The sequence below is a fragment of the Agelaius phoeniceus genome, chromosome 1, assembly GCF_051311805.1.
Source record: "Agelaius phoeniceus isolate bAgePho1 chromosome 1, bAgePho1.hap1, whole genome shotgun sequence".
NCBI classification, from domain to species: domain Eukaryota; kingdom Metazoa; phylum Chordata; class Aves; order Passeriformes; family Icteridae; genus Agelaius; species Agelaius phoeniceus.
Genome location: NC_135265.1, coordinates 21,634,374 through 21,646,786, shown reverse-complemented (window position 1 = coordinate 21,646,786; position 12,413 = coordinate 21,634,374). Strand labels below are relative to the sequence as shown.

Here is a 12,413-nt window from a genome sequence, read left to right as displayed (position 1 = left end):
ATGGAGCAATAAGAGCAGACCAGAGAGATGCTTTATCTTTGGGGAGGCATATGTGCCTCCCTTTGTGTGAATCAGCAGGGTATGAATGATTTGGGGGTGCCATCCCATTCAGCAGCTGTGTGAGAAGTGCATGGTTCCTGTATCCACTCTGGCTGCACTGAGCTCTGCTCAAGCCCCCCTCAGAAGGGGGTAGGGGGTAGCCATGGACCTGCCTTCAGGTCTAGGGCCTCATCACATCACATCACAGGGCTGGGAAGCAGCTGGTGACATCCCAAGAGAGGAGATAGAGCTGGGAGCTGCTGCCACCATGTGTGGGGAGGCTGAGGGTAATTAAGGCTGGAAGCACAAGGAGGAGCTGTGAGGGGGCTGGGGGTAGGCAAGGGAGTGAGGGGAGGGAGCAAAGGGGCACAGACAAAGGAAGAGAGTGCTTCAGGAAAAAGGGACACCAAGCACAGAGCCTCTCAGTCCTTTGACAGCTGCAGAAGCACCTCTCCACGCCAGGTCTGGACAATGCTGTATGCTGGAGACAATCCACATCTTTCCAGGCACTGCTCCTCCTTGGTGGTGCTCACTCCCCATGCTGCCACTTCCCCTTCTCCTGCAGACCTGCTCAGGAGGGGCTGGTAGTTAAAAGTTCACCAGTTCTGAGTGTACTTGCAAAAGACAATCCGCATTTTTTCTTGCAGTTCATTCCCACTCTCCAGAGAAAGCATTTTTAGATAATAAAATCCCCTAACCATGATCTACATAAGATCAGTATACACTTGACACAACATAACAACTGTAGTGATGACAGTGAGGAGTCCACAATATGTTTTATGAGATTTCCTCTTAAAGACATTGCAGTGAGTCAATGGTTTCACACAGATGTTTGCTTAAAATGGCTGGGGGGCCAAGTTCAGGGTTTCTTTGTTCTGCTAAATTACAGAACAAAGACTTGGCTGGTTGCTTAGTGAAATAATCTGTAATAGATACTGCAGGACTGACTTTTTGTGTATATATGGGCATTAGAAAAGTGGGGTGGAGACTAAATACCCCTTTTCCCCCAAATCAAGTAGAATATATTCTCATCAATCACATGGGAATTACTGAAAAGCTGCAGATGTGTTCATGAGACAGGAGATATCCTCAGCATTTTAAACAAGAAGCAGATGCAGAGGAGATGGCATTGATTCTCCACCATCCAAACCAGTTGATGGAGGGGCCAATGAAGCAAATAATATTAATGAAGCAGCACTCAATAGAGCAGAGCAACATGCTTCAGAAATCTTTGAGGCAAAGCAAATATGTCAAAAGGACTGAAAACTGTTATGGTATTAGCATTTTCTTCTCTTGGGAGAGTAACTGCTTTGTTTGTCTGATCTGTTAGTGAGTATCTTACACTAAACACAAATGTCACTCTTAATATTGTCTAAGTGCTTCATTAGAACAATAATATATTAAATGTAGACTTAAAGAACTAGTATACCTTGAAAATATCAAGTATTCATCACAGCCAAAATTAAATAGGTGTCATCTTCACTACATCAATTAATTTTTCAATTCTGTTGCTGACTTAGTTGTGCCTCCTTCATCTGTTTGCAAAGAATTGCTTCAGTTTAACTACTTGAAACTGGATTTAAAGATCAAAGCTTTTTACATGTGTAGAGAAGCTTCTTAGTGCATGTAGCAACACTTGATAAATAAAACCATCCCACTTAAACACCACTTCACTCCTTGGGTTTCCTGGGTAAGCCAGGCACAGACAGAAAATTTCCACAAAAGATTTAGTTTTTACTGGTTTGAAAGAAAAGCCTTTCTATTACCTTTGGATAGCACAGTCTGTACCACTACAGTGAAATGTGTCACAGTGCCTCAGCAAATACTGAAGTCACTCTGAAACCGCAGTGAAGCCAAAAGCTGGAAAGACTTCAAGTGTCATGTCTTTATCACCTCCTTCCTTCTCTCCAAGTCAATGAATACAGCCCTTCATTCAGGAATGGGAGAGATTCACAGTTACTGCAAGAAGCCTTTCACAGCTGCAGATATTTTTCCTTTCCTTATCTAATTACAAGGGAAATAGTCTTCCTCAAACTTTGCATGAGCAATGAATCAGTTTGCCATAGTGGAAAAAAAAGTCAAATCACTGTAGTTGATTATTATTCTCATTATATTCTGGGGTTACAACTTCTCATCTCCTGTAGCTGAACCTTATTTCCAATCCATCCATTTTACTAATCATCCTTTGTGTTGCTTCTGATCTGTGATAACATCTATGTGTTAAAGGTTTGATTTCTCCTCTAGAGCCTCCTCCTCCTCTCTAAGTTGTTTAATGTAGTATCCTGCAGCCTCCTTAACTGCTTGATAGAAAGTCCCTTGTGTGCAGCTACCTTGTGTTTATTCTTGTACCCATAGTGCTCGAAGGGCAGGGCTTCCATGGGGTCCTGTTCTACTCAAGAAAAACAAATCTTTCCTAATTTTAGGCCATGAGAAAATTTAGTCTTGGTCCTTCTCCACAAGAAAGTTTCTTCTTGGTGTACTGAGTCAAATTGTGAATGTCTCCTACCCCTAATTTAACAGTGTCAGTTACCCATGCTGGGCCTGTTCTCATATACAGGGCACAGAGGAGAGCATGATAGACCTGGTTCTTTAAAACAAAATGTTGTGGTTTGCACATCAGTTGGCATGGGAGAATTTGTTACAACAAAGCCAGAATGCTCTCTACCCAAACTATCTCCTGATGCCTCTTCCAAGCCTAAAATGGAAAAAAATTAACCCAGATATAAGCCTGGGTGTCCTGTGAGACTTCACTGTTAGTTTAAATCTATTTTCTTTATCAGGTCATAATATGGTGACCTATCTTTTCTCAAATGCTATTAAAATATTAAAGACCCACAAAAAAAATCAGTAAGTCTATCTGAAGAGCCAAGAACTATCATATAAATTCAAAATGTAAAATTTCTACAAAGAATATGAAATCTATGGAAACTTTTTGAAACTTTTTGCAGCTTCAGAGATTATTTTCTGGTGCTGCAGGTCTGTGATAAATGGGCAGAGTGCTTTAGCAGGGAAAATGTTAACCTTCATGACCAGGAGAATATCACAAGAGAGATGGTTTTTGTGCTCTTGCCATACACTTGGTTTGGTTCTATACATTTGTCTGGTGCAAGTTTAAAACATGCCCTTCTCTCCCCAGCTTTGCTGTGAGAATTGCTTGGTATTTGGCTTTTGCAGCAATGACAAACAGGGCACACCCTGGCCCTCCTTGACAGGAGAAATGGAGAATCTAAGATTGATGTTTTGTTAATACAGTTCTAAACATTAACTTGGGTGAACTCCTGAAAAGCAAGCTAGCCCCTGTAATGCACTGACCATTTCACACAGCATCCTGAATTCTGCTCTGCTGCTGTTATCCTGAGTGGCTTCTGGAAAAGTAATACTGTCTGATACAGTCCACTTTTGGAAAGAGTTCCTGAAGTCTCCTTTACAAACCCTCACTGAAACAAAGAACAATATACAACCAAATGAAATGTAGTGCATTGGTGAAGTAGAATAACATGTTGAAAACAAATGAAACCATGTGAAAAGCAACTTGAACAATTACTTCCATTCTTTTCTAAAAGTCACTGTGTACAGTAGGATAGCATCTTGAATAGCTAAGTGCCTCTCCAATACAACACACAGGCAAAACAAGAACAGTCCTTCAATATTAAAAGCATTCCTGCTGTGTCACATCATGGTGCCTGCACGAGTTGAATTCAAGACTTTTTATTGTTAAGAGGCACTGCCATTACGCTACATTTTAATATGGATCTTTGCCAACAATCATAAATAAAACACTCACTCATAAACAGTTCCTAAAGGCAGTGTGTCAGATGGTATTTCATTAAAAAAAGGCTTGCTGCAGTGGAGTACCATAGGCCATGGCTGGCTGGGGCTTTCTTTCCCCTGTACATTTCTAGGTGTTTTGTTGGTTCCCAAAAGGCTTTTTAGTTAATGAAAACTATGCCTACCAGAAGATCCTTCATGCTAATGGAGGGAAAGTTCACAGCTAAAACATAGAGAAAATCAGTGTTGTTTTCAAGAGCTGTCTAATGTGGGAAACCTGTAAAAGCTGTGAGAAACAGAAAAACTCAAAATGAGTTACAGAATGGTGGCAAGAAAAAAATTAACCTGCGGTAAAATTAAAATTGTATTTGCTAAATATCTTTAAAGATTAAATCAGTAAGGGAAAATATATTCAAATATACTGATCCCTGGTATGCAAATTCTGAAAATTTCATGAAACAGAAAATATGATACAGTCTGCTGTATGGATAAAATAACTGCACAGCCTTTCTCAAATTCAGCAAGAAGCATGTGAAATAAAAGATGAATGTCTCTCTGTTTACTAGACTGCTGTGGTGGTCATAGCAATAAGGAGTTTTAATAGACTAATTTTTTAAGTAATCTTCTGTTTTTTCCTGCTCTCTGGACTCGTCCCATGTTCTCTGCAATTAGCAGCTCACCACACCACAAACATTGGGAAGAATAAGGCTGAATTACATTTACAGAAAGCTGGATTTAGTAACTCATTACAAAGCTGACATCACTGCAACAAAAGGTCAGTTGTGTAGGGATGTGGCAGAGGTTATCATGTAGCACAGTACTAATATACTGGGGGGAAAGATTATGTCAACTGCCTGCTAAGTGTCCACATCCAGGATGCAATCTCCCCAGGGAATAAACACTCTTGGCAAGCATTGAAACCCAGAAATCTTCACAAAGCTGTTTGCAATTTGCAGCCAAAACTATCCACAAATGCTGGGAATAGACTACAGTCCTTGACAACACACAACTCCAGACATTTCCAGGGGGGAAGTTTAATCTACAAGGATGTAGAAATATAAAACAAAGTATTGCTCAAAGTAACTGTTTGTCAGATCATGTGCCTCTAATTTGGTTTCCAGTGACATTACACAGCTGCAGCCAATGGATTCCAGCCAGGCCCAACAGTTACTGAAGTTCTTTTTTTGTTTAAATTTAGTATCTGAACATGTTTTGCCCATCATTAAAATGGAGAGTAATTTCTCAAAAGTGAATTGTAGAAGTTACAACTGCAAAGAACGTATTAGGTCACCTAGCCCCATCCTCAGAGCAATGTAGGATTGAAAACACATTGCAAGAAATACTGAACAGCACAGTGTTTGTTTTCCTTTTTTCCCCCCCATTCCTTTTTCCTTTATTGTAATCTTTATCAGTATATTCAAAAGTTTAAAAAACAACCAAAAATGCCAGTGTAAACATGCTTCAGGTATATAAGTAATATAAAGTATTGCACATACAGAAGTCCTATGTTCAGTATCTCCTTATGGTGCTATTTCGTCAGAGTTGTGCAGATGACATGATTACAATGAGCTGCTGATATTTCTGAAGCTGCTACACACAACAATTAAATATTTACAAAAGCTGGAAGCTCACTTTTTTTTCATGGAAGGATGATTTTGCCTGGAATGTATGGGATACAGAGGTGTGCAAATACAGGACAGGCTTGCTTTGTGATGGAATTTATCAGCTGATGTCTCTAATCTACAAGGGATCAGTTCAAAACCATCTGGGGGAAGGAGTCTGTTCATGGTTTTCTGGGGGACTGGGAAGTTGTCATGCCTCCCCATCCCTAGGAAACAGAGGTGCTTGATTGTGTGAAGCACACAGGTGCTTCACCTCCATGTTCAGAGGCACGTGTCTCCTTTTCCCTGTAAGTCTTGTGGGCACACTGCATCTGATAAGCTAAAGACTCCATAAAGGTCTTCTTGCAAATTTGCCTTTGATATGAAGATGTAACACAGCTCCTGCTTGGATTTCCCAGGTTAGTCTGCATACAAGAAATTATAAAACTGTAAAATCTCGTGTCAGACTGGCAGAAGTGACAATGTCTCATAACTACTTCTATCTTGAAGTATTAGGAAGCAGAAGGCTAGTTGTTTAAAAGGAGCCAAAATGTGGAGGAATGGATGAGGCCATTTACCAGTTGAGAAGCTGAGATGGATTGGAAAGAAAAGGAGAAGGCAAGTGGTGTGTATGTTTCACAAAATGAACAATCTCTCGTGAAGTTTATACAATATTGCTAATTTCACACTCCCAGGCAGCACTGAAAGACTCAAGCTTTCACATAAAAATTTGCACAGATCGGGGCTTAGAGCCCCTGCTGAGAGAAAGACATTGGCTGATAGAAGGGAAAGGATAGAAACATCCCTTCTTTGGAATCCTAAACCCAGAAAAAAAAACCCAAACCAAACTAAGTGTGTATTTTTACTCTTTACCTCAAAATCTCCTTTCTTTTTGTTCATGCTTGGCTGGCTGGCATCCTATTTTTCTGCATAAATACAAATCCCGTCACCCTTTCCTGCGAGACTTTAAAAATAATTTTATCAAGCCCTAAAATTTGCTAAAAGCATTGCTTTAAGATGCTGCCAGCTTGTAGATTGAAAAATGAAAAAGGAAAAGATTTCTTTAAGTGAAAAATTATGGCAGTAACTGTTCTATTTTAAGAGGGGATTTCAACAAAGTAACAGGGCAAAGACCAAGAAATTTTGCCCCAGCCCCAAACCCCCCCAAGCCTTTTCAATATCACCAGTGTGGCTGTGATAATTTAAAGCAGTGTTTCAGAAATGTCTGTATCCTGTGTCAGTGTACAGCTGCCAGCCATCAGCAAAGCAAGGACAGGGTAACTCATCCCTGCTCTATACTGTGCATGGATTTCGTTATCTGGGTGTGATACTGCCAGCTCTGGGCTGAAAGAGATACAACATGTACTTGCTTATCCTATGTCTCATCTTGCAAAGTGTTCCATAAATCTTCTGCTTTGCAAAACACCTCGTAGCCAAGGAGGTTGTGTTCTGGGTGTACAATGCATTTACTCCTCTATTTACATGCAAGGTAAGTACATGATTTCTATTATTTTTTCCTTCTCTCAAAATCTATGTTGATGATTATATCTGATACTTATTACAAAAAGGTGGAAAAATAAATAATTGTGCCCCATCTATAAAGGTATTTATAGATTACCTTTGTGTTTCAGAAGTACTTTCACAGTACTGATATATTGCCTGTCTCCCTGAGCCATAATTTCATAGAAGTTCTTAGGGAGGTTTCAAAGATACTCTGCATGATACAGTAGCATTCAGAAGGTTTGTCCTGCTTCATCTTCTAGCAATGAAGGCATTCTCTCCTTGAGAGATCTGGGCTTGTTCTGGAAGCATCTCAGCATACCACACGTGCTCAGAAGCATCTGCTGAAACGTAGACTGACTGGAATATGGGATAAACATTCTGTTCAGTGGAAAATATGTTTATAAGGCAGTGATAAGTTACTTTCTTTGGCAAGGATGGCCATCATGTGGCATGTTCTCAGAACACTGCATAGATCAGATTGACACCATGTCACTTGTAGGTACAAAGGAAGACTGGTTGGAAGGAATCTTTCATTTAATCCTCGTCATGTTTCTAGTCTCTCAGGCAGGATTCTGACCTGAACTGTCACTCTCTTCCTTTATGCATCAGTAGTCTTGTTATTTGTCAGCTGTTGCCTGTCAGCCATATCATCTTGAGGAGGTCTAGCTCTGTCAAAGAAGCCGCACTGCAGAATAAATCAACAGAAACAAAGATGTCATGGTAAGACAACCACAGGAAGACTCAGTTGCAGTTTGATTGTTCAACCTGAAATGCTGGGCACAATGTATGGCAGGCTGAGATACTGTGAAGACATTTTATTTCTATCCAAATCATTCCCTGTGAAAGTTTTAGATGCAAGGCATTGAGTTCCAAAGCACAGCTTTAAAAATCCAAATTATATGAAAGATGTCTTTGCAGGAGATGTAAAGTTGGCCTGATGCTGCTATGGACTGATGCTAATGAGAAATCTGCTCCTCTCAGTTCAGCAATGCACTCATTCAGAAAAGAGGTTTAGACTGACAAGCAGTAATCAAAAGAGAAGTGCAATATATGTTGGGAAATGTCCACAGGACAGTGTTGTGACCTAGTCTAAAAATCACTAAAGATGAGATGCTTCCCACCTTACTTAAACTGCCTAACATTCACTCTTTTAGTTGAAAGGTTGAAAGTTCAAAAGTGGTTAAAGTGCCACCAAAAGGTAATTTTTTTTCCTCCTTGCATGTTTAGACATAACTTTTTGCTGCTGCTACCTGACTAGGTGGAGTTGGGAAGTTAGCATAGACTGTACATCTAACCATAACCTTTAGGCAGCTGAAGACAGATGAACCATACCCTAATGTAAGGAATTATTTCAATCTCATTTTTAATGTGAACTTAGAGGATGGCAAAAGCTACACTGGCTCCTTGTAATATAGCAGTTTCCAGTAATTTGTCTTAAAACTTGTGAAAGGAATGTAACAACCAATATAAAATTAGAAAATTAAAAAAAAAAAAAAACAAAATACATGATATATTAATATAAAAGGAAATCTAAAAATTAATTCTCAGAAGTGTGAGTGTTGTTCCATGCTGACAAAAACTGGAAATTCCTGAATTATTCAGAGAAAACAAAGTTAGAGTAACATCTTTTTGAACCTAAACATCCTGAAATAGAGGATCAGAGGTCTTGGGAAATGGAGCCAAACTCTCTATGCCCATTTGTAACCAGGTTTCAATGATAAAGGAGGACTTTGAAAACAAGTTTCCTGCATCAAGGTCAATGACACTAGCATGTCAGAAATGCCAAAACAAAAAAGACACGTGTACTGTTGCTTTTGCTCCAAACTGTTAAAGATCACAAAATTCTAGTCTCTCTTTTTATCTGTTAGAATTTTTCAGTATTTTTGGTGTTTTTTTAGAGGTAGCAGTAACAGGAATAATGGAACATACCTTCCATAAAGCTAGGGTCAGCAGAGCTAGTACAAGTAGTCCAAGAAGTATGGCTAGTATTATAACCCATAAAGGGATCTCAAAGGACACATTTGGGGTGGACCAAATGACAGATGTTCTGATCTGCAATGAAAGGAGTACATTTAATGAACAAAAATGAAGCAAGTAAAGCAAGTTCAACAGTAGAATACAGAGGTTAGAAGCATTGATTTCAAGAGCATTTTGCAGATTAGAAATACACATTGACTGAAATTTTCCCATGTTGACTTGATTTATTGTAATTTCCTTTCCACTTGTTCATGATAATTACTAGAAATGGAATTCACACATATATAAAAGTCTTGTCATATCAGACATAGAAAGAGTTTTCCCATAATACAGATTGGCAAAAAAATTCCCTTCTGTGCAGATGCTTCACAAATATTCAAGGAGCAAAGTTCTGTGCACATGCTGGTACAGTTTAGGCCAGTACACTGAAATGCACTGAATTACTCATAAACAATGGTTGACTTTAGCCCAGACTCTTAATTCAAACCACAGTAGATACCAGCAACAATTTTCTTATTTTAATTTTTGCTGACATGGCAGTATACATTTTTTCCGATGATTTGCACTTCAGCTAAGCAGTCCAAAAATGAAACTCAAGCAGAGTGTATTGTCCTTGTGATAAAGCCTAACACACACTCTGATGCTATCTTCTTCAAAAGAAGCCAAGCATACAGACCATTACCTAAATGGGAAGCAAGCGTGAAACACGCTCTCTCATTGTCTGAGGCTCTACAAAGCACCAGAGGTTAACATCAGCTATCAAAGGTTTTAACTGACTTGGCAAACTTCTCTCTTTAGACTTTCATGTGGACAAAGAGTAATAACCCTTTTGTATTTCTCCTTCTGAGGACATCCACACTCTCCTCCATACTCCCCTTTCCATACCTTGTACAAAATGCACTATATGTTCTCAGGCTCTGCTTGGAAGGCTCCTCAGTCTCACTAAATATTTGCTCAGTCCCTGCTACTCCCAAGTGGGAAGGAAGGAGTTTGGGCTTTCCTAAGCTCTTTCAACATAATTATATCCCTTCAGTCTTAGTTTATTTTCTCAAACTTTTCTCTTTGTTGTCAGCCTAGGAAGTGATTTCTCTCTGGGGTTTTCTCTTAGACCTCTCTCATCTACTCCTAGTCTCCCTTAGGACAAGCATGTGACAGATGGAAGTTATTTGCTTTATGACATGATGAAATCAGTTTGCAAAGAAACTGAAGACACAAACTCTTAAATGAAATTCCTCTTCTGTACTCAAGATACATCTAGGAAATCTACTCTTTTTAATAAATTTCTTGGCTATGGTCCAGTCCCTAAGCTGCACTCATTGTAAATTTTCTTTCTATGTTTTTTCTTCCTCTATTACCTTAGTGATTGATGCACTAGGAATTTAACAAAATACTAATTTCTTATTTGTTCATTGAAGGAACAGCAGCCTAACTTTTAAGAATGGGCACAACTCTGTAGTTCAGCTCAAAACTGTTTCCATTCCCGTGCCTCTCATTTCTCTCCTTGAAGATGGCAAATTTAATCATTTAATCCTTTCTGCAACATCCAGTCCTTTCTTCTCTCACTTTTTCTTGTGATTAGCCTTCTTTCATAGATTTTCCTTCTGAAAGCACCAGTAGATCTGTCTTCCAGCTACTGTTTGGCTTAACTGGAAGACACTTCTGAACAGTCATTTTCACTTTATCTGTGCAGCCAACTGCTCCCTACTCTGACACAGCACTTACAGAGATGGCAGTCTGGTGAGCTCTACTGATGCAAGTATTTTTTATAGTATGACTCACCAGGAAACAAAATGTAGGGATAAACTTTCTATGTAGTTTGCTTTCTACCAAAGCTTACACTGAGAGCTACACAGAAAATTCCAAGATACTGCCCAGTCCTGGCGTTTGCACTTTAACATTGGCTCTGAAGATGAAGTACCTGCAGTGCTGGCCATACCATCATTATCTAACAAACACAGATAATATGCATCTTTAGAGCAGCTCTAAATAGTCATAAGTCTACAATATTTCTAAAAGATAACATCTAAAAGGAATAAATATGAGAGCAAATTAAAGCAGGAAAGAATTACTTTAAGGAAAACAGTATTAATAAAACAACCAATGAAATGTCCCCCTTATGTCCCAACAGATATCCTGATGGTCTCATCCAGTGATCAACCATGCCTTTGCAGGAATACCATTCCTTTGCCAGCCTCCTCTTTGGGTTGCTTTTTAACCACTGCAAAATTTCATAGGCTCTCTGCATCATAAGATTCAGCTAGAGCAGAGCTCATTTAGTAAGGATAAAATGTTCTTGAATGGCTCTGCTTGTGTCTCAGAGTGGCATTAAAATGTGAGGGCAGAGAAAATTAGAGAAGGGTCATTCTGAACTGTCTGCAGAGATTCTTCCCAAGAAGAGCCAAATAAGGAAAAAGATGAATTCAAGTGAAAGGTTAACTGACCAGGGAAAACAGAAAGGATGCAGTTACAAGGGGCTGCTTGAAGCCTGTAGAAAACAATGGGCTCAGCTGTCCAAGGAAGAAGCATCTTCATTCTGCAGCTAGAAAATCATGAACGCTGCCCTGAAGCAAGCCTGATCACATACAGCACAAGAGTTGGGAAGTGCTGATGAAAATTTATGGGCCCCAAGACAGCAAAAATGGACTGATTCAAATAACCCCAACTCATTCACAATGTGCACTTCCTCTGTTGGCAAACTCTGAGGTACTACACACATGATGCTTCAAATTTTAATTATTGTTTGGAAAGGACCTGACACTGTCAACATTGCACCATCAACAGATTACATATCTTTATCACCTAAGATTTGAGCTTCACTACAGTTTCTATTTGTCACACTATCACTTGCCTGAGTATGTTACTGTGGATCTGGAGCACTAATGTCAAAGACTACTTACTAAAACCATCTTAAAAGATATTTGTAAACAGCAGAAAAAGTAAAAGCCAAGCAGTGCTTTCTGTTGTGTCAAGTTTAATGAAATTACTGACTCCATTTTACAGCAAGACCAAACCACAGGGAAGACCCATTTACATGCCAAGACTTTATTTTGCCACTTCTGCTACATTTCTGCCATTTCTGATAGCTTCAGGCAAATTCTTAGGTTGGCATAATGTGACTGAGATAAATACAAGAGGAAATGGGAGCCAACATCGCTGGTTTAGAGTGGATTGTAGAACATCAGTAAAACAGCACAAGAAGATTCTGAGAAGCTGCTGGCTAGGTATGGACAGCTTGATAGATGGACAGTCATCCAGGGTCTGACCAGGAAAGGGTTAATTTTTGGAGTAGCCTGGAAGGGGCATGACCAGGACCTGGAGGTTACTCTATAACAGCTCACATTATTACCTGAGGCAGGGGAAGGGAGTCTCTTGTGAAGTTCCTCCCAGTTGAGTAAGACTGGCAGAGGGAGCTGTTGTGAGGGAGCTCCCTTGTCAATCTTTCCTTTCTTGTACCCTCTGTCTTTAGTACTGTCACTGTTACTGTTAATTTTCTTATCTCATTGCTGTTTCCTGTAAATTGCTCTT

At 39.5% G+C, this 12,413-nt stretch overlaps 1 protein-coding gene across 1 annotated transcript in view; it reads right to left on the bottom strand.

Moving 5' to 3' along the window:
• Positions 1 to 3,731: 3,731 nt before the first annotated feature.
• Positions 3,732 to 12,413, bottom strand: part of ITGA8 (integrin subunit alpha 8) — a 113,372-nt gene continuing 104,690 nt past the window's right edge. Inside the window, exons 29-30 of the mRNA XM_054638490.2 lie at positions 8,841 to 8,963; positions 3,732 to 7,596 (exon numbers count right to left, since the gene is read on the bottom strand). Of these exons, the coding sequence (XP_054494465.2) occupies positions 7,510 to 7,596; positions 8,841 to 8,963 (210 nt within the window). The 3' untranslated portion in view covers positions 3,732 to 7,509. The remainder of the gene's footprint in view (positions 7,597 to 8,840; positions 8,964 to 12,413) is intronic.